The following is a 23,502-nucleotide window of genomic DNA, read 5'->3' on the forward strand; positions in this document are numbered from 1 at the left end:
AGGAATCATAGTGAGCCCTCAATATGAGGTGTTCCATGTGAATTTCCAGATGGTCTTGTCTGCCATACAGTTCTAAAAAGTGTGAATTCCAACTTAGCAGTCTGCAGAGAAATCCAACCTTCTAGCAGGCCCTCCACAAGGGCAGAAGGTTATATCAGCTAATCAAGTCATTGCTATGCTGTCCTGACTTACCATTGAGCCCTGGTCATTTCCCAGGTGATCTCTCTCCTGTAATGCTCTGTAAGAGCCTGACTTTCTCCATTAATAGTTTTGTTTGTGAAAACTGGGAAGGTGACTTGTAATAGAGCTCCTTCTTCCTAACTCCCCTATAATGGCATTCTGCACAAGCTGATGCCCTTTGATTCAGGATGACCTTCTTAGTTTCAGGAAATCAGAAAGCATTAAGGAAGGAGCAACAGAAAGTTGGAAAATGCCACTTCTACGAAGGGTCAAGTGTGACTTTTTTCTACCACCCTTACCTAGCACATAGAAAGCACATGGGCCTCTCTCTTCTGAGTATAAGACTGGTTATTCTCTTCTGGAACCAACTGTGTGATGATGAGGTGGCCAGAGGCATTCTTTCTGAGGTTGAGTGTATACAAGTATGATTTTTAATCCTCTGTGGTTCTGTTTGACAGATAAGAAAATTGAGCTTACTTATCTTTCCCAAGGTCATGCCATAAGCAAATGTTGATAGCTAGAGAATGAGATAACCCCTAGACAACAAAGGAAGGACACATTTGAAATGTTAAGTAACTTAAGAGAGGGATATATAAGGCATTGTGACAGAAAATAGGAAAAATGAGATCATGCTACAAGTGCATAGTCACCAACTTTTCCCTTAATATCTTCTAGACCAGCAGTACACCAAACTAATTCAGCCATAGTACACTTTAGGATCCACAAAATCCTTTAATATTAGTTCAAATAATTGAGGAACATGGTTTGAGGAATTCTCAAAATGGAAGTCGTTTGGGAACATTTTGTAGAAAAATTAGGAAATTAAGCCTACTTTCAGACCGCAAAATGACAATATATATGATGAGAATATTGGTTACAGATATGCCCTGAAAATACACTAGCATTGACATTTTTCTTATATACCTCCTGTTCACAGGTGAGAACAACCTCTATATGATAGACATATAGATTTGCAAAGTTACAACGTAGCAACCGCATCCACTGGTGTTTATGTTGAAATGTCACAGCAGTATGCATAGCCCCCTGACAAGGACTCATTTTCTCAGTTAGACCCTCTAACTTCACCAAGACTCCCTGGGCTCTCAGGTTTGGGTGGAGAAACAACTTTTGTTTCTATTTTCTATTGTTAAGATTGATGCTGGTCTTTTCTAGGCTTTGGAAGGAACCTGATTTCTTCCCACTGTCAGGGCTGGGAGTCCCAGTGGGGAGCAGGTCTGTGGCTCCAATGCAATGTCTAGCCTGCTTCCTGGCTAGTGATGTAGGGTGTACAAGGCACGTGTCTTGCTACGAGAAATTGAGAAGAGAGCCATAGTTCCTCTCACACGCAGTTCCTGGCACTAAATAGAAACTAGGGATGGACAGAGGACAAGGCTTAGGTTGGCTACAGGAGAAGACAAATGCCATGGATCTCCAAGTGTGGAGGAGAGCTCACTCACAACCATCAGTGATGATGAGTCCTGGACGACACAGGTTCAAACCAGAGTTGGCCAGACTTTTCTGGCCAACTCCGGAAGCCCAACTGTAGTGTCTGGGCTACCCTTTTGGAGGTCCTTCAGATGGGCCTTGGTGTCAGCAGGATAGACACCACGAGAATGGTCAGGAATAGAGTCGAGAGTCTTTATCCTGGCTCAGTCTTGATCTTAGTGCAAAAGGCATGAGAGACACCAGGAGGCTGGTCAAAGAATGTCTCTCTTCTAACCCTTCTTAACCCTTGTATACCTTATTGTAATTATATCATTACAGCATACTGATTATGTGTGAACTTAGAGAGCCATTTCATCACCATGCTAAGTACTAAGTATATATGTGAACTAGAGAACCATTATCTCATCAATTCCACTGAGTTAGCACCTTGTTTCAAGTATACTTCTCCAGAGTTCCAGCCCTCTACACCCAATATTTCTGGCCCTTTTGGCCCTCCAGCCTGCCTTTCCATATTTGATTCATATTTTTCTCCCTTCACAAACCATATTGCAGTCCAACTTGACTTCTGTTCCCCAAAGTTTACAGTTAGTTTAGATCTCCTGTTTTGCACATAGAAAGCAATTTGTTCAGTCATTTTCAGTCATACCTGATTCTTCATGAACCCATTTGGAGTTTTCTTGCCAAAGACAGAAGTGGTTTGACATTTCATTTTTCCAAATCATTTTACAGATGCGGAAACTGAGGCAACCAGGATTAAGTGACTTGCCCAGACTGGCTGTAGATGTGTCTGTGGCCAGATTTGAACTCGGGAAGATAAGTCTTCCTGACTTCAACCTTGGCACTCTATCACTGCACCACTCAGTTGCCCCACTAAGCATTTACTCAATGTTTTTGTTTGTATGTTTCTTTTGTAATTGAATTGCAATAACCTTGTGTAGCAAACAGAAGATTGGGCTGTGAATTAACTCTACGATGAAGGTCTCTTTTGAGGGAGACACCATTTGTAGGCTTGGAAGCTGATATAACAAATTGGCTTTTGCTTATTGTCACTATCATGTATAATCTTGCTTGTTGTTGTATAGGAGCAAATGAAATTTGATGGCTAAAAGGAAAAAGGATGGAAATAAAGAAGGAAATTAAATTGGATGGTTACAGGAGAAAGGAAGGGAGGAAGAAAAGAAGGAAGAAAAGAAAAAGGAGGAAGAAAGGAATGGAGGGAGGGAAGGAGAGAAATTAGGAAGGGAGAGAGAGAGAGGAAGGGAGGAAAGAAAGAAGGAAAGGAAGAAAGAGATCTCTGTTAGGTTTTCTCTTTTAAATTTTGTTTCTAGGAGAGAGAATTCATTGAGCTTTTTAAAAAATCCCTGCTGCCTTTAAGTAGTTTGTTTATCTTTTTGGAGTTCAGGGCGTGTCTTCACAAACTTGAGTCATTGGATCTGGAACTGGAATGAACCTTAGGAATGTTCTCATCTAACCCACTCATTTTCTAGATAAGGGTCAGAGAGATTATTTAACTTTACCAAGAATGGTAGAAGCGGTATTCGAATCTAGACCTTCTTATTGTCTTAACATACTGTTTTATATATATATATATATATATATATATATATATATATACATCTTTATCTTCTGACAGTTTAATAATTTATTTCTTACCCAAAACAGTGAAAAGTATATGCTTCTTTTAGTGTGATCTTTCATATTCAGATCACACATCTACCTTTAATTTGTTATTGTATAAAAAGATGTTGGTCTAAACCCATTTTCTACAAGACTATTTTCCATTTTTCTTAGGTGTTCTTATCAACTAAGGTCTTTCCAAGGTAATTTGTTTTGGCATTTATTGAACATTGGGTTTGAAAATTTCTGATTCTATTTTTAAAAACTGGTACCAAATGGTTTTGATGACTTTTGCTTTGTATTATTAACATACTGTTCTGTCCATTAAACCATACTGCTGTCCTGGGTAGGAAACCCGTGAAGTTTGTAAAGGGTTAATTTTCTTCAAGAGTAAGTAATCCCTGCTCAATAAGTGATGCTGTGATCCTTGGTAGGGGCCTTAGTTGACAGGAGCAGAGGGGCAAGATATTCCTTGGCTGAAAGGGGGGGCCTGATACCCACACAGTGGGGATTTTGTTCCAGTAATTGCATCAAATTGGACCTTCTGCCATGTTGAAAGCATCGCATTAATATCACTCATTAAGTCACACGCCTGTATATGTGGCCTCCCCACTGCAGAGTCACTAGCAGAATATATTTTCCCGCAAAGTGTTTGTTTTCATTGTTGTCCTTTAAAAATAATGAGCTCATTCTATTCAATTGCAAGGAAAGTTACTTTAGACTCCTTTGAAATTGTATATCTTTTGTAGAGCAGATTTCTGCGGTCGTTCCACAGCTTTGTGAGCTGGGGAATCCAACACGGCATACCTTAAAGCTTAGAACTGAGCTGCCCCAGACACGGTGCATAGAATCATCCCGCCTGCTTGACCTTTATATTGTTACCTATAGGCAAGGAGAAGCCGGGCGAGTTTCAGGTGACCCTCTCATGTGACTGCGGATCAGAGGTCAGCAGCTCCTAAATGTTCAGATGTCAGAGTGGCCCATTCATCACCATTGTTATGTAACTGACAAGCCGACAAATGGACTTGTGTATAAAATTGTTCTCAGCCTTCTACCCGACGGTCTCAAACCCCAGTGGCAGGCCATACGTTTTCACGTATTAAATGGCTCCAGTAGCGAGCCAAGCTCCTGAAGCCCTCCTGAAGCAGGGAGGAAGATCTAATGGGGCCCATCATGGGGGCCAGACTTTCAGATGGGGAAAGAAGGCAGCCTCCTCTTTAGGACCACAGGATTTAGATTTGAAAGGGATTTTAGAGGTCATTGAATCCAAGACCTGCATTTTACAGGTGAGGAACATGAGACCCAGAGACGGAGCCTGCCTGGCTCAAAAAACCCCAGCGGGATCGGACTCAGGCAGTGGAGTGCTGGCGCTGGAGTCAGGAGGGCATCAACCTCATCCCCTTATTAGGTGTCTGATCCTGGACAAGCCACTTACCCTCTCTTTGCCTCAGTTTCTTCATCTGTAAAATGAATGGTTAGACTTTAAAATCTCTTCCAACTCTAATTATGGCTCCAAACCCAGTACTCTTTCTACCCCATCACCTCCTGCTTCATTCGGTGAAATCTGGGAAGTCATTTATCACAATTTGTCATTTGTCATTCCTTAAGAACCTTCTTGAGAAAAAAAAGTTCATTTTTAACCAGGTTAAGCCACTGTGATATTGGTGAGGTGGGGAGGAAGGGGGGTAGCGGTGCAAGAACACGAATATATTAATTATTTAATGCTAACTGAGATTAACTTATATGATTAATAGCCCATTACTAACTATCCTTTGTCATCAACAGAAAGCAGAGCCTTACAGGAATAGATGAAATAAGTTTTGATCAAAAAGCTAAGTGCCTCATGTTATATTTGTTTTTTAAAGTTGAGGCTTATTTGTAGAGAGCTTTCCATTCTTCTCTCTTCTCCCTCTTCAGAAATCTCCAACCCTCTCTTCCTTCCATTCTTGATGATCCTTCTATTTGTCAAATACAACCTCTCTTCATGTACCTCGATCCCGCCTACTCCCCCTTCTTTAGCTTCTTCACTCCCTTATTTCAGTCTTTCCCTATCCACTGGCCCCTTTCTTGGTGTTTCCATCATCTTTAACCTTGATCCTAATATTCTCAGTGGATACATTTAGTATCTTTCCTTCCTCCATGCTCACTCCATTTTAAACCCTTTGCATTCTGACTTCCTGCCTCATCATGCCCCAGAGTTACCAATGATCTTTTAATTGCCAAATCTGACGGCCTTTCCTCGGGCCTCCTTCTTCTTGACCCCTGTGTAGCATTTGACAACATTGATCACTTATTCCTCTAGATATCTCTCCACTCTAGATTGTCACAACATTGCTCTCTCCCAGTTCCATGTCAAACTTCTCCTGGGTCAACTAATTTTTCATCTATGTCACACTTACTAGCCTTGTTGGGCTTTCTTTACTCATTCCTCAGCTGTGTTATGTCCACTAGCCTTGTGAGTCCTTCAGGGCTCTGTCAGGAGCGTTCTCCTCTTCTCCGTACTCTCTCATTCGGTAATCTCAACTGCCATTAATTGTTATCCTCCAGATACAAAAGATCTTGGATCTACCACAGCTTCTCTCCTGGAGTTCAGACCTACACCCTTCACTGACCTTCGAATGTCTAAAATTGAGCGTCGTAGAGACAAGCCAACATGTCCAAACCCTCCCCTCTTCCAAGCTTTTCTATTTCTATCAAAGGTTCTATAGTCCTTCTAGTCATTCAGGTTCAAAACTTATTGTCTTTGACTCCTCACTCTTCCACATATAAAATCTGTCACAAAATCTTTTCATTTCTACCTTCACAGCATCTCTACTCACATAGTCACAGACTAGTTTGGGCTCTTCTCACTTGGGCTATTCATAATCATTCTGCATTTCAATTCTCTCCCCATTCTGGTTTATCTACTATTCAGCTTCCAAAGTGATTTTTCTAAAACATTGATCTTACCAAGTCACTATCCTGCTTCAAGAGTTTTAGTGACTCACAGTTGTTCCATATACTCCGTATTCCAGGCACACTCACCTACTTGCTGTTCCTTGAACACAACATTCCATCATCTAGCACTTTTGTCCTAGCTACCACCATGTCTGGAATGTTCTACCTCTCACCTCTACCTCCTCCAAAGTAGCTTGATTTAGGATCAGAGGATTTAGATTTGAAAGGGATCTTAGACCTCATTGAATCCAAGACCCTCGTTTTACAGGTGAAGAACCTGAGACCCAGAGAATGAGCCTGCCTGACTCAAAAAACCCCAGCAGGATTCAAATTTGGATATTGGAGTATAAGCCAAGCTTGCTGGCTCCTTCAGAGCTCAGCTCAAATCCCACCTATTTCAGGAACTCTTTACTGGACTTCCAGAGGCTCATCCCTTCCCCCCTAAGACTACTTTCCATCTACTCTGTCCATAACCTGTGTATACCTCATGGTTTCCATATTGTCTTCTCCATTAGAATATAAGTGGGAACTATTTTTTACCTATCTTTGTATCCCAGAGCTTAATTCAGTATCTAGTTCATAAATGCTTGTTGATTGATTCGTCAACTAATTAGGGGAAAAAAAATCAGTCTAAAATAGGAATTCTTAATCTGAAGTTAAGATCAGTAAAGGTCTGTGCATTCATTTTAGAGGACCTATGAACTTAGATGAGCAAAAAAATTAAATTTTTATTTCAATAGAACTGGATTTACTTGTAATCCCATGTATCTTATTTTGTGCACTTAAAAACATTATTCTGAGAAAGGCTCCATAGGCATCATTAGACTGCTGATGGAATCTGACCCACAAAAAGTTCCAGAGAGAACATGGAACACTATCTGTTTAGTGAAATGTCAAACTATTGGTTTGAGAATTTTTTTTTTTTTTTTTTTTGCCTCATTGTCTATTGGAAGTATCCCTGCAAAGCTGAAGAATCATGGGAGACTCAGTTTGCTTACTGTGTTTTTATCATATTTGTCAACTGATTGTGGGACTTTCCCCTTAGTTTTTGTCGGGGTGCAATGAAGACAGTTAATCAATAATCGACAAATTCAGAGCTTCCCTTAATTCCTCTAATAAGAAAAACAAAACAAATATCAACATATTTACTGAATGTTTAATATGTTCAAATCACTTTGCTTGATGCATTAGGACAATCCAAAGTATGAAGTGGTGATCTCTGTCTTCAAACCATAAGTATGTAAAAAATTAACAAGGCAAGACTGAAATACTTCAAGATAATAATTTTAAAAGCGTATCTCTGCATAGCATGTGATCTTGTCAAGAGGATTCTTGCTCTGTTATAAACCATAACTAAATGTCCTACTTTCCAATTCTGAGATTTCAAGATTCTGTGAACCCTTGGCAGGCTGGAAGCATAAGGTCATTGATTTAGAACTGAAAGGGATTTTAGAAGTTCTCAGCTTCAAATGAGATGAAAATATCAGATAAAAAAGAAATTAAGAGATTTTTGACTGGGGTCACCTAGCTAGCAAGTTTCCAAAAGCAGGATGTTTTCCTGAGTCCCAAGTTCAGTGCTGATCCTCTGCATGAAGTTATTGAATGCCATTGAGGGGAGGGCCATGGAAAAAAAAAAAAAGTACCAAACGTAGGAATGAGGAGGTTCCAGAGAGAAGCATAGCCCGTTTCATATCTTGCCTTTCATCATTTGTTAAATAGCAACGAGGTAAAGGGTAAAAACACTTTTGATCAAGAACTTCACACAATTGGCTCAGGGTGTGACTAAGAGGGCAAGGTAGTGAGCTCAACCAGTGAAGAGCAAGAAAATAGCTGTTCTGAGCCATAGAGTGCACCCCAAATGGCAACTTTCATATTATTAATAGCACTTTATGTGTTATGTCTCTATGTGTCATAGCATAGGATCCTTGAAGGTGAAGAATGTGTTCCTTTTGTTTCATCTGTGTATCCCTAGCATGTGTCTTAATACTTTTCCCATTAGAGATAATTCATAAATGTTAGTTAAAATTAGATTTATGTCCCCATCCCCATCCTGTTAGACTATAAGATTCTCTAGGTGTCTTTTGGGATTACAAATTCACAAGTTAACAGGAAAGGTTTTAAGAAGTTATCTAGATCAGAGGGGTCAAAATGTGCTGAGTACGGACTGATACAAATTGAAATGTACAGCTTTGTTGTTCAGTTGTGTCTGACTCCTTGTGATCCCATTTGGGCTTTTGTGAGCAAAGATGCTAGAGTGGCTTACCATTTCTCTGCTTATTTAACAGATTAGGGAACTAAGGTAAACAGGGTTAAGTGGCTTGCCCAGGGTCACACACCTAGTAAATGTCTGAAGCCAGATTTGAACTCTGGAAGATGAGTCTTCCTTATCTCAAGCCCAATGCTTTATCCATTGTACCGCCTATCTGCTCCATTGTAGAAAAGAGCCAAATCCATCAGAATTCATCATCACATATCAGTTCATCTAAGTCTTTCCTGGCTTTTCTGAAATCACCTTGCTGATTGTTTCTTATAAAACAGTAATATTCAGTTACATTCATATAATAACTTATTCAGCCATTCCCCACCTGATGGGCATCCACTTATTTTCCAGTTCCTTGCTACTACAAAAAGGGTTGCCACAAACATATTTGCATATATCTTTTTTCCCTTTCAGAGGCAAGAGTTGCAACTAAGTTCTGTGATTCTAAACCTGCAGCTCTGTGCACTATATGCTTGTTTGCCCCATTCTTCCTCCATTTACCAGGTTGCCTAAAACAGCACTTGGCACAAGCAGGTATTCTAGAAATATTTGTTGATTGATTGTCCTGCTCAGTTGCACTTGTGTAGTATTCATCACAAAGTAACCCAGAAAGAGAAGCACCAGTCCCAGCCCGTCACTTTATATAACCTTTAATAAATCCTTTAACATTACTGCATCATAATTCTCTGTCTATAAAATGGATAATTATACTTTCCCTATCTTTTCACAGGGTAGATGAGGATCTGTAAGCACTATGAGGACAGGCTCAGATTATTAAATATTTAGAGCTGAATGAGACCTTAGAAGTCATTTCCCCCCACTCACATGACTCCTTAGTGCTTTGCCAGATAGTAGACACTTTTTTATTATAGCTTTTTTATTTACCAGATATATGCATGGGTAATTTTTCAGCATTGACAATTGCAAAACCTTTTGTTCTAATTTTCCCCCCCTCCCCCAAGATGGCAGGTTGACCAATACATGTTAAATATGTTAAAGTACAAGTTAAATACAATATATGTATACATGTCCATACAGTTATTTTGCTGCACAAAAAGAATCGGACTTTGAAATAGTGTACATTTAGTGAAGGAAATCAAAAATGCAGGCGGACAAAAATAAAGGGATTGGGAATTCTATGTAGTGATTCATACTCATTTCCCAGAGTTCAGTTCATTACTACTCTATTGGAACTGATTTGGTTCATCTCATTGTTGAAGAGGGTCAGGTCTATCAGAATTGATCATCATATAGTATTGTTGTTGAAGTATACAATAATCTCCTGGTCCTGCTCATTTCACTTAGCCTCTGTTCATGTACATCTCTCCAGGCCTTTCTGAAATCATCCCATTGGTCATTTCTTACAGAACAATAATATTCCATAACATTCATATACCATAATTTATTCAGCCATTCCAAATGATGGGCATCCACTCAGTTTCCAGTTTCTGGCCACTACAAAAAGAGCTGCCACAAACATTCTTGCACATACAGGTCTCTTTCCCCTCTATAGTATTTCTTTGGGATATAAGCCCAATAGAAACACTGCTGGGTCAAAGGGTATGCACAGTTTGATAACTTTTGGGGCATAGTTCCAAATTGCTCTCCAGAATGGCTGGATGTATTCACAATTCCACCAACAATGTATCAGTGTCCCTGTTTTCCCACATCTTCTCCAACATTCAGCATTATCTCTCCCTGTCATTCTCACCAATCTGACAGGTGTGTAGAGGTATCTCAGAGTTGTCTTAATTTGCATTTCTCTGATTAATAATGACTTGCAGCATCTTTTCATATGGCTAGAAATAGTTTCAATTTCTTCATCTGAGAATTCAGATGTAGTCACTTAAAAACGTTTGTTGTTAGAACAATACAGTAGGTTTCTAAGTAGTTTAAAGAAGTTTAATCAGGATACAAAAGTGAAATTCCCTATTATAAGCAATAGCTAACTTCTGCCCATGTTTTATGGAGTACCCTCAGAGGTGCATTGAAGTCAACTCCAGCCAGAACAGCTGATGGATAATTTTTCAGTGTGAGTATTGACATCTTAGAAATAGCAAATGCTACAAATCAGCGCTTGATTTGTTAATTTTTAGATTGTCTGGTCAAGAAAATGATGGAGAAAAATGTCAATAATGTAGATTCAACTGAAAAGCATGTCATAAATATTTTTTTCCTGAGAGCCAGTTGTTAAATATTTACAAGCACACCACTGGATACCTTCATTCTTTTAACCTTATTCCACTGATTTCTCAGCAGCACTTTTCAGTTAAAGACATGTGTTCAGTTTGACTTGAGGTGTTTTTTGGTTGTTTGTTTTTAGCACCAGTGCCATCGTGTTCTTGAATCAGTTTACATTTCACGTGAACTGTTTTCTTGTCATTTCAATAAATGTCATTAAGCCATTACTACTGCTTCCTTATTGGTTGCAAAATTTAGGGGCAGAGAATACTCTGTGGGTGTTTTTTAAATCAATGGCTCACACATTACTGTAAAACTTATTGATTAAAAACACAAAGCATAATGTTAGTCATTTAGTCTGTGGAGTGATGCAATAGAGAGAAATTTATCCTTTGACTCTTGCATTAACCTTTTATTGACTGCTTGCATACCCATAATTAACACACACTTTAGCTAAAGTGGTTAATTTTAGCATCATGACCAGTGTCCACTAATGTAGCTGAAACCCTGATCATTGAAATGTAAGTGCAACCCTGAGGGAAATCAGCTGGTGGAGAGGAAGGTCAGGGTCTGGGAGTTATACCTGCTTGGGGAAGAACTCTGGGCAAACTCTCTGGCTGCCAGGTTAGGAGAGGCCTTTTGGTGGTTTAGTGCTATGTCACTAAGACATTAGGGTAGGACTACTCATTTAGTAATTAAGGAGCTTGCAATAGATGGATTAAGCAAAGATTTTTCTGTTAACTGCATGGACAGGATCCAAATGTTTCTATATTGTGGGATGGAGAAAAGTGAAGGTCTGAAAGATGGAGGCTTTCTCTTTCAGCAAGCTGGCTTAATGTAGTTGAGCTGTGTCTCTTGCTAAGGGTATAACCTTAAAGCAAAATTAGCCTTAGCCTCACTGGCACTTTCGTTATCTGTGAAATGGGGACATTAACACTATGCACCCTGTAGTCACCTGACTACTATGCACTAGTATAACTTCTTACTAGTGAGCTATAGCTTGGAAACATGAAATACTTTAAAAAACAAAACAAAACAAAACCTAAGCTAGCATTTAGATTTTCCAGGGAAATTTAAATTCCAGCTTTTTCTCTTGGAAAAAGGGAGAAAGGGTTCCTATGGAGAATCATGAAAGTATAGAGAAATACTTTAAATCACACTACAAATGTGAGCTATGGTTATTAAAATGCAATAAAATATGAGCTATCTTATTCAGGATCATTATCGTATTTCGTTTCATTTGAGTCTTGCCAAGTACTCCAGGAAAAGGTCAGGGAGTCCTGAGCACATATATGGTCACTTGCCATCTTGAAAAAGGCTTAAGTTGCTCTTCAGGAGATGTGATGATATGCAGCAATTTGAAAAGAAATGATGATGTGGCTCAGAGGGACATATTTCAAATAGCATCAATGGTTGTTTAGAGCTAGAAAGGTTCTTAGCCTCTGAAAATGATCATTTCAGATTGGGAGACCGAGGAAGGAGAAAATAGTTAATTTGTACAGAGGTACATGGGTGAGAAGATGGGGAGCCTGAATTTGTGTATAAGTCCTTTGTCTTGAAATCCAGTGATATTTTTTCCCCAGCAGATTGTAAGCTCCTTGAAGACAGGGCTGAGTTTTGCCCTTCTTGTCTTTCTTTTTCCAGTGCTTAGTTTAGTGCCTTACACTATAATGAGCATTTAGTAAATGCTTGCTGAATTGAATTGTCACTGCACAATTTCCTTGGAGGAGAAGGGGAGCAGCAGTTAGCTATGAAAAAAACTACTCACTGACTGGGATTAACAAAATTTGTAGCAGCTTCTTTAGAGAGGTCTTTTAGCTCTTTATATTTCGAATTATTTATTTTTATCTAAATGTCAATTTGGGAATTAAACTAGCCACCTAACATACACTGTGTAGTTTATCAGGAAATTTACTTAAGTTTTGTGTTCATTTTCATTCTCTCTCTGGACATACAATATTCAATCTTCTAGGGATTAGTTTTGTGATTCTGGATGAGCATTGTGAGCTTCACTATCTTCATTTGTGAAATGGGGATAATAATACTTTCAGTCCTTACCTCATAGGATTGTTTTGTAGAAAATGTTTGGTTAATATTAAAACACTATATTGTGCTTCCATTATCATTGTTGTTATTTTCATTGTTTTTGCTCTTTGGGGAGGAGAAACAGTAAATATTTGCCTGTCAAGAAAGCATAAGAGAGAGAAAGTAGCTAAGAACCAGTAATCACCCAACTTTTGTCTCTCCAGATTTTTTATCTAAGTTTTAATAGCATTTTAGTGTTGCTTGACTTTTATATACCACAATTTATTTAGCTATCCACTTATTATTGCACATTTAAGTTGATTCCAACTTTGAGAGGTTTTTTTTGTAATTACAAATAATGCTTTGTAAGGATCTAAGTCACAGTGAACACGCTAGTCCTTTGGAATCATTTCTCTTCACTGGGAAGAGCAGAGGAGAAATCAACGAAGCTATTTTGCTTTATCCCCAAGTCTGGAGCAGGCTTGATAATTCTGTTTTAAGGGGCAGAAATTCCCAGATGCCCAAGATGCAAATGCCAAATACCAACCTTCAAATACAAAGCCAAATTCAATGGAAGACAACTGTGGAACATGAAATAAGAAGGAAGAAAGGACTGCTGTTAAGTATACCTTCACTGCAGACTTTAATACTTCTGATGCATTCTTAAAATGAAGGGGGAACAAAACCAAACCAGTTTACATTTGATATTCAAAGTGAGAATGCATTTTTAATTGACTTTTATAAGCTTCATAATATTCTTAGTGGATCTTCTATCACAGCTCTTCAATCTGCCAGCCAAAATAATGTGTACACGGTTAATTTATCCACTTTTAGATTGAAATGCTTAATTTGGAATATTTTACCCTCCCCAGCAAATTGAGCATAGTGTTTGCTACTGAGACAGAAATAAAGCATGATTTGAAAGCCTTGCTGAGTTCTGTTGTAATTAGTTGCAGCTTCCCTTGAATATTAATTTTTCCTCATGTTCCTTTCATGTAATTTAGAAAATGTCTTTGGAACAATGATGAGACAATCAGCTAAGCACCTCTCAGAACTCAGACAGCAAGCTGCATTTTCTGAAACACCTATTATAGAGCAGTCTGCAAAACAAATCCTGTTCTTCTGTACAGTGTGGCTTATCAATGCAAACAGTTTAATATTTATGCTAAGAGGATTGTCAAAAGTAGCTTCTGTTGCTTTAATTCTTGTTTTAAATAAATAATGAGAACATTTAAACACATTACTCTTCTTGGGGCCCCTGAGGTCAGCTAATCTTATTATTTATGAAGTGATGTGCTACATAATAGTACTTAGTGCATGTTAACAGATGCTATTATCAGGGCCTGATGCGGAGAGCTGAAGATATATTGGAATGTTATGTGTTAATACTGTCCTTGTGCTGTAATGTACGATGGATGGAGTGCACAAGATGCTGGTGTGGCAATTAACCACCCACAAAAATAGGTGTAAAGTTGAAGTATGTTTTCCCGTGGGGGCCCTGTGCCATTAATAATTCCCCAGAGAAGAAGGCATCTTTCCACTGCAGCAGTCTTCAAAATGGGGCCAGGATGTTATGTACTTTGATCTCTTTATAGTCCATCCTACATGGCCAGAAGACAAATAATGTTGGCTGTGACCACTTGCTTATTGATTGAGAGAGAAAAAAAAGGGGGGGGGGAGATGGAATTTTATATGACTTTTTCAAATGGACTCCCAAGATCCACATTTCTGTGCCTACCCTGAATGGGGAAGGATGAGAGAACGGTCCATTCCTGTCTCTTACTAGCATTGTTTTGACTCTTATATTTACTGAATGTTGCACTTTTATAAATGAACTCTCTGGATCCTGCTGATCTCTGTCTTTCCCCTAAAACAGTAATACTAATATCATTGAGAATTTATTTAGGGTTTGATTTTTTTTAAGCATTTCAGAGCATTTTACCACCTAATATTTTATTCACTCCTCGCTATAACTCCACAAGATAGATAGAACAAAGTCCTCATGCCCCATTTTATAGATGAGCACAGCTAAAGCTACTGGATATTCCCAGGTTGTCTATAAATAATTTTCTCTTTGTGTGACAGGAGTCTGCCAAGGTGTAGTGATGTTGTCCCAACTTTTCTCCCGCAAGTGTGTAATTTAGTTGCATATGATAATTAAGTCCTCTAGTATTGATGAATAATCCATTTAATAAAAATTGTGATTTAAGTGTTTTCTCTAGGGACTAACTCTTCGCTAGCCTCTTAATTTAATTTTGTTGAAGTTTTCCCCACCTATTCATCAGTGGAAATGATTATTAACCTCTATTTGCATACATCCTTATAAAATGATCTCTCCTTGGAGTGCCTTTTTCAGAGCGAGGCAGAAGGATACATGTGCAAATCTCTAGAATCTACAAAGTCAATCCTGATCTGTTATATTGTTTAATCTATCCTTGGACCCTTAGTGCAGTAAATTTAGTTTAATCTTTCTCAGTAATCTAGTAATATGTTGAAATCCCACAAACATTTAAATCTGATAATGGTTTAATCACACACTTTAAATAACTGTTGAGATAATGAAAAAATAATTCACTATAATAAAAAAAAGGCGGGGGAACTAAATATGCTTTGTGATTGGCTTTCTGGGACATCCCTCCAGATAACACAAATCTGGATGATGAAAAGGAAGAACTATCACTGCAAGTGAACAATTCTTCTTAATCACAGACCAACTTCCCTCCTGCATAGGAAACAATTACTTCATTTTTCATGTTCTTCCTCCTCATTGATTAGTATTTTAGGAACATTTAGATTGTAATTGTTCTCTTAGGGTCTCCTGGGTTTGAATTTTCAGGGTATTGTTTTCCATGGATAAATAACAACCTGCTTTTATTCTTCTAGATGCCAATCCCGAATCGCTCAAAATTTACCAGAGGAACAGCGACCAATATGCTGGCCATATTGGGAAGATGATGATCCTGAGATGCCATTGCCATTTGATCTTAGCAACATCATTTTGGAACTCCAAGGTCAGCTCCGGAAAACAAAGCCTTAGGGGAGAACACTGCCATTTTGGGTGAAATCATGTTTTCAGAAGAAATACCTTTTAACAAAGGAAATACTTCAGCTATAGAATCCAGAGTCTGCCATGACTCAGGCAAAGACACTAATGAAAAGTGTAAAGATCCCAACTGACCACCTGCTCACTGGATTTTGAGAACCATCTACCTTGTAATAGCAAAGGAGTGGGGCTCCCAAATATAAGAACTCTGAACTGAGATTGTGTTGTGATCTTCTTGGCTAGGGATAAATCTAGGGCTCTTCTCCTACTTGGATCCAGGCTGGCTGTACTCCAACACCTGTATAAGATGCTTAATCACAAAAAAACTGCAGGGCGTTGCAAAGGAGAGGTCCTACTTTAAAATTTTTTTTTAATTAATTTTATAATTATAACATTTTTTGACAGTACCTATGCATGGGTAATTTTTTTACATCATTATCCCTTGTACTCCCTTCTGTTCCGAATTTTTCCCCTCCTTCCCTCCACCCCCTCCCCTAGATGGCAGGCATTCCCATACATATTAAATATGTTATAGTATAACCTAGATACAATATATATGTGCAGAACCGAATTTTGTTGTTGTTGTTGCAAAGGAAGAATTGTATTCAGAAGGTAAAAATAACCTGGGGAGAAAAACAAAAAAAATGCTAACAGTTTACATATATTTCCCAGTGTTCCTTCTCTGGGTATAGCTGATTCTGTCCATCATTGATCAATTGGAATTGGATTAGCTCTTCTCTATGTTGAAGATATCCACTTCCTTCAGAATACATCCTCATACAGTATCATTGTTGAAGTGTATAATGATCTCCTAGTTCTGCTCATTTCACTTAGCATCAGTTGATGTAAGTCTCTCCAAGCCTCTCTGTATTTCTCCTGTTGGTCATTTCTTACAGAACAATAATATTCCATAACCTTCATATACCATAATTTACCCAACCATTCTCCAATTGATGGGCAACCATTCAATTTCCGGTTTCTAGCCACTATGAAAAGGGCTGCCACAAACACCCTGACACATACAGGTCCCTTTCCCTTCTTTAGTATTTCCTTGGGATATAAGCCCAGTAGTAGCACTGCTGGATCAAAGGGTATGCACAGTGGAGAGGCCCTACTTGCAGCAAAACTTAGCATATTCCATTCCTACTTCTAACCTACTACTGACACAGGCACAGGTGTGCCCAGTCTGAAGAGAGGCTAAAAGAGAAGTCAATAACCTTCAGCATCTCCCTTTTATCTCTTTAACAGATGAAAGGCAAAATCAGTTTGGTATTTAAAGTTTTCCACAGTCTGGATTTCTAGTATTATTTTGTACTCTTCCTTCTAGTCACATGGGAACATATGTGTGTTTGCATGAGCACACATATACTTGTGTACACATATGTGCCATGTGTGTTTCTACTTGCAGTTCTCTGTACATACATTCCTTTTTCCCCTTCTTGTTCTTCATCTTCCACCTCTGTCTCTTAGAATCCATTCACAGTGTAATGAAGCTTTCTCTTTAACTCTTTCCCTCATCATTAGCATCTTGGAATTATTTCATATTACTCTGTACATACTTTGCATATACTTATCCAAATACATATTGAATGTAAGCTCATTAAGGGAAAGCACTTTTTTTGTTGTCTTTTTTTCTCCAGCACCCAATATGATACTTCCCACCCAGAGGGTATTTATAAATATTTCCTGAATTTGGAGTCAAGGAAACTCATCACTATAGAATTTGCCTCTGTAAAGTATACAGGAAGCTAATATATATGTTTGTTTTTTGCTATTAACTATCTTTTTCTCCTTAGCCTCCTTAGTTATTAAGATACCTATTGAAAAAAGCAAAAGGAAAAATAAATCAAGTAATTTTTTAATCTGATAAACATAGGGAAAAGACTCAGAAAGCCTGTTTTTTTTTCTAATTCTGCTTAGTTTAGAGAGTTATTTCCTATAAAACCTTTACAATAAGGACACAGGACTAAGAGAAAGGAAGTTAAGGAGCAGGCCACATACCAGATGAGTAAGTTGTATTTTAAAAATGGTTTGGGTATTAGTAATGGTGAGGTGGAAACGAATTCCTAAGATGAGACAATGCACCATAATCTTAGTTTAGAGCTATGGGGTAGGTATTCCCAATGGTCCCTGTCTTTGTCACTATGGCAAAACAAAGGGAAGAGAAAGTTCCTGCCTTTGAGAAATTCTTGTAGTCTATTGGGGAAGACAGAACACCTGTCTCTGGAGAACCTCTTAGTCTGATAGAACATGCTTTCTATTCTATCATGCACCTTCTCCACTTTAGCTGCAGTTTCCATTTTCTAGGTTTTACAATCTAATGGGGAAAACCATTCTTACTTTTAGGGAGCTTATAATCTAGTTAGGGCAGATATAATACAGATAAGAAGAAAAATAAATTAAAACAAAACTAACCCATCATTCCCATCTAACATCACATGAAATATTCTATACCTGTCGTCCTCTTCTCTCTATTTAAAAGAGGAAAGTGCTTTTGCATCTCGTTTCTTCCCCAGGGCCAAGGTTGGTCATTATAATTACATAACAATTTCATTTTATTCTTTCCAGTTAAATTATTGTAGTCAGTTTATTTCATATTCTTACTCTTGTTTACTTCACCCTACATCAGTTCATGGAATGCATCTGAATTCTTCATAGTCATCATTATATACTCCATTGGGATCATGAGAGACACTATGGCATTGTGCTTAAAGTCCAAGAATCTTGTTCGTAACCTGCTTACACATAATACTCGCTTTGTGACTTGAGCAAGCAATCTAACTTCTCTTGACCTTGGTTTCCTTGTGTGTAAAATGAGGAAATTGGATTAAATTACATCTAAAGTCCTTTCCAGCTCTAAATCTATGATTTTATGTACCATAATTTGTTTAGCCCCAGACCTCTCAAAAACCTTAGTATTAAAGTATCCCACATGTCTCCTCCTACTCCATGCACATGCGCACACCCACACATACTTTTCTATTACCTTTCCTTCTTTTAATGGCCCTTCTAAGCCTGGAGTTCTCCTATGCTGCCCAAGAATTATTTACATTTTTAAAAGATCAAGGGAAGAAAACAGTTCTCAAGGGAATGAGCAGTAAAATTTCAAACATCAGTGGCAGACCAATAAAAAATAATAGGGGATAGTAGCGGGCAGGTGGGCACCTTGCATCACACCTTCTAGGTAGGTACCTGCCACTTCCTGGCCTTATCTAAGGCTTCTAGTGAAGGAAGCCAAAATGTCTCTGGCCCTGAACAACATCCAATGGATATTAGCTCTCTTAGGATCCTTGAATTTAGGATTGTAAAAGTCATGTGGGATCATAGGATCTAAAACCGGAAGAGACCTTAGAAATTATCTAGTCTGACCTCCTTCTCATTTTGCATATGAGAGATCTGAGGCCCGGATAGGATTAAGTGATTTGTCCAAGGTCACACAGACAAGTAGCAATGCCAGAATTTGAATCAAAACCCTGGCTTAGAATCAGGTGCTCTTTCCACCACGCTAGTATCCCAATGCACTATACCCACCTCCTGCCATTAGTTTTTCTGGTGATAAAGGGGTGAGGGTCCAGCCCGGCGTAGCCTGTGACTCAGTTTGAGGAATGGACTTCCAAAACTCAGAGGAAAATGCTCTTCATCCTTAATGGAATTCTGCTATCCTGGGAAGATCACACCATTCAGAAGACCCTGTTTAATAAATACCCTGGGTTCAGAGGCGGCCGAGAGCGTTTTGATTTTTGGTGAGTATCAAGGGAAGATGGCTTTTGAATGCTGCATTGTTCTTTCCCCCTCCCTTGGTTAAGGCTGATTTACCAGTGGGCAACTGCTTACTTTTGGCTCAGTGCCACTCTAAATGCTGTTTATATTGGAGACCTCTGAGGCAAGCGAGGGGAAGACAAGGGTATTCTGATTTGAAAAGGCAATTCTCATCCAAACAGATTCATCTGGAGAGCAGCAATATGGATTAAAATGGGATGGAGTGGTAATGCAGTTGATGCAGTTTGCCATTGTTACTTTGTGATTAAATGGTATTTTTAATTAAGTTTCATTGGGAGCCATAGGTATGGCAGTGCTGAAATCAATTTGACAACCATAAAGGGGAGGGAAGGCTCACCAGTAAGCGCTGCTGCACAGATTGTTGTGGAAGTGAGCAGCCCAGCTTTAAAAGGTTGGAGAGAAGGGAGTTGGACGGGGGGAGACGGAATCGGTGGGGGAAGAGGGACAGAGAGCTGGCAGATAATTACTTCCTGCAGGACTGCAAGGGCACTGAATTGTGCTATGGTGTTGGAAAGGCAGATTTCAGTGATTGTCAGGGAAACAAACCCACCCCACCACATTCAGGTCTCCAGCGTACCTGAGAGACCTATTTCAAAGTTAGCCATGAACTCGAAGGAAGTATCAGAAAGCTCTGCTTATCATTTTTCTCATATTAACAAGGAGAAAATGTGATTACACAGCAAAGCTGACTGGGAATCTCTAGCCTGCAAGGGCTCCGTCAGACAAGGGAATCTAGTCTATCCTTGTGCTTTTAGTCCGACTGTTCTCCCATCCCATTCATTAATGAATAGCAACAAAACATAACAAATGGAATGTTGGATTTATAATAAGAAAAACCTGAGTTCAAGTCCTGACTCATATTTGTTAGTTGTGGAATCATGGGCAATTCTCTTAAACTCTAATTCTTTGGTTTTCTCATCTCTAAAGTCACGATAATATAACCTTTCCTCCAAGGGTTGTTTATGAGATGCAAATGAGAGAGTGGATGTAAAGAACTTGTAGTCTTGTTAAAGTATTGTATAAATGTCAGTTATTATTATTAATATTTCCAGAGATTTCTATTCCCATTCCTCCACTATCCCTAACCAGTCATTTACAGTTCTTGTTTGTAATAGCTAGCACTTTGAGATTTATCCTGGCAAGAATATTGGGGTCCACGGAAAGGAAGTGGTTTGTCTGAGATCACACAACTGGTTCGTGGCAGATCTAAGAGTTAAACTCTGCCCTTCTGACTCTGTTCTACTTGATTGCCTTTAAATGCTGATTTCTCCATTTACTGACGAGAAAGCCGGCAGATGGACATTAAATGATTTAGCTGGAATTATTTGATTTGAACTTGGGTTTCCCTGACACCCTAAGTGCACCTGCCTCGCAATTTTCTATGGAAATAGCACTACTAGGATCCCAACCCCAAAACGATGAGCATGTCTAACACGGCTTTATGGCCAGAAAGGATCTTAGAGATCATCTGGCCCAAACCCCTCATTTTACATACAGGGAAACTGGGCTCCAGAGAAGGGGAATTATTTCTCCAGGGCGTCAGATGGGAGATATAAACCTGCCCTTGTGACTCTGTCCTACCCTGATGCCTTTAAATGATAATTTTCCACCGAAGAATAGACCAAAAGTAATCGTGGCACGTTGGAGGCAGGAGGATGGCATTTTTTCATTAAGGAGATCCTTCAGGAACGATCCTTTTCCTATCGCCATTAACACGGCGGGACTAGGTCACCCACGGCTATTTGGGATTTGCTACAAAAACAATTTCTTAGCATCAGTCTCTAATGGATGCTCTGTGTACAACAATTGTTTATTGACTCGAAGTGTCTAAGTACCAGGGTCAGTCTGTTTCAGGGGGAGGGCAGCATTAATTAACTCCCAGCATTAGATTCAGTGATGCTTTTCCAACAACGTGGTTCATGACTTTGCTTGCATTTACTTTTCATCAGTCCTGGAAGAATTGAGGTAAAATAGTTCCCATGCACGTGTGTGTCAAGCTAAATGGATAACAGGAGATACAGATCTGTTTGCCTGTCTGCACTTGCCTTTAGACAATATTCATCAATTTTACAAAAGCCACTGACTAAACATGACACCAATACAAATGAAGGGCTCCAAGCACAGGGGCTTTAGCTTTGTTTTTAATCTGGTGCCGAGCGGGCTTTCTGCTGATAGATGGGAAGTGGGGGGTGTGGAACGCTATTGTACCACATGGCTGGGGAGAATAGGTCAAGGTCATTTCTGTAGGATATTCAGGAGCAGCTTGCTGGGCCTGTGCCATATGTATTCAGAACAATTCCAGTGTGCTCCATTAGTTATCTGTAGGCATTCAACCAGCTTTTTTCTCATTGCGAAGGATTAAATAAAATCAAGAGCTCGGCTCATCTTGCCCTTGCTATCACTGGCTTCAAAGACTGGTCTCTTGTACTTGACAAGCAGAGAGGAGTACCTGCAACCTAGACATACCCATGCCATGTATTTCCCCCTGGAAAACCCCCACTCTGGGCAATGAGCAGCCAGCCACTTTTCACGTTGTCTCTCTTTACTCTTGACATGCAAGAGTTTCTGTTTTCATGGGTAATGAACAGGACTTAAGTTGCAAGTTCTCTCCTTTTTTCCTCCTTTTCTTCCAGTTAGACCAGGCCTCCTAGGCCCTTGGGCCCACACAATAGATGTGAGGAACTATGATGGCTAGCATTTATGCAGTGCTTATGAAGGTTTGCAAGGCATTTTACATATGACATTTCATTTGAACCTCACAATTGGGGAAGGTAGGTACTATTGTTATTCCCATTTTACAGAGGAGGAAAATCAGGTTGAAATGAGTTAAATGATTTGCTCAGGGTTGCACAGCTAGTTGGCACTGAGGGAACATATAATTGAGAAAAAGTGAAACAAAAACACTTTCAGCATGATGCAAGGAAGAAGACAGGATGGAATGTCCAACCTGGTCACTGGCTGGCTACCTGTGTGACTGTGGCCACAGGGGAACCTCTGGGAATTTCAGTTCCCTCGTCCCTCATCAGAGTTGTATTGGAAAACCTGAGACCCCCTCCATCTCTAAAACTATGAGCCAATGATCTCAAATGATGTTCAAGAATACATTCTAAGAACAACTTCCAGGATTTTTTCCTCCTCATATGTACTCTCTGCAAAATGCCCTGTCCAAGCTCAGCCCTTTTAGACCTTTATAAATAATCTCACATGTAAAAACTAAATAAAAACTAATTTTTTTTCTATTTCTCCCCCCCTCTCTTTTTTTTTTTCAAAAGTATCCTCTTTGCACTTTGGAAGAGATAAGTTCATCTACAGCCCATAGCTCCTCAAGAACTGAGCTGAATCCTTAGAATGGCATTACTAAGGCGAATGCTACTGCATTCAGTTGACACAAGAAACTGTTCCTTATTTTTTCTCTCTAAGTCTTCCCTCACCTCTCCAGCATGCTCTCAGGCTGATTAGCTGTCTTGATTAGAAATGGAAAAGAATTGAGTCAGGTGTATAGGATTCCCATTGTCCTCTCCCAGGCTGCTCCCAGGCCCAGGTCAGACCCAGAGCTATTATCACGAACATGTGAACAATCAAGCCTTGTTTACCATGAACGTTCAGTTTTCTTTTCTTAAAATCAAAACAGAGTTTGGTAGGCAGTGCCTCTCGTCCAGGGCCCTTGATCAATGGAACGATCTGTCAGAAGCCATTAGAGCCCCTATTAACTTGAATGCATTCAAAGCTAAACTATTGGATCATTTAAAGGGCTGCAATGATTGTTTTTAATATACTATACATTGATTTCTCCCCACGAGCAGCAGCATAACTTTGAAACTAAGTGTGTATGACTGAGGCTCCATTTGCTGTCTCCAGTCCTGTAGGAGAAGCATGGTTTCACTTCGACCAGAAATGTCTGTGTATGGTTTTAAGGAGATGCAGATCCTGGGAGATTTCCCAAGGTTTAGCATGAGTGTACGTGTGTATGCTTAACATCTCTAGACTTTCTCCCATTTTCTTTGTGTCCGTAAAGTGGAGCAATGCGTGTAAA

General features: G+C 39.2%; 1 protein-coding gene across 5 annotated transcripts in view; it reads left to right on the forward strand.

Moving 5' to 3' along the window:
* FTO (FTO alpha-ketoglutarate dependent dioxygenase) overlaps positions 1-16,235 on the forward strand; it is a 458,508-nt gene extending 442,273 nt beyond the window's left edge. For all 5 annotated transcript variants that reach the window (XR_012486832.1, XM_074293417.1, XM_074293416.1 and 2 more), the window contains one exon: positions 15,530-16,235. Coding sequence is in view for 4 of the 5 variants with exons in the window: in XM_074293417.1 (XP_074149518.1) it covers positions 15,530-15,683 (154 nt within the window). In the remaining variant the exon portion in view is untranslated. The remainder of the gene's footprint in view (positions 1-15,529) is intronic.
* Positions 16,236-23,502: the final 7,267 nt, after the last annotated feature.

Source organism: Sminthopsis crassicaudata, chromosome 2 (assembly GCF_048593235.1).
Source record: "Sminthopsis crassicaudata isolate SCR6 chromosome 2, ASM4859323v1, whole genome shotgun sequence".
Classification (NCBI taxonomy): Eukaryota; Metazoa; Chordata; class Mammalia; order Dasyuromorphia; family Dasyuridae; genus Sminthopsis; species Sminthopsis crassicaudata.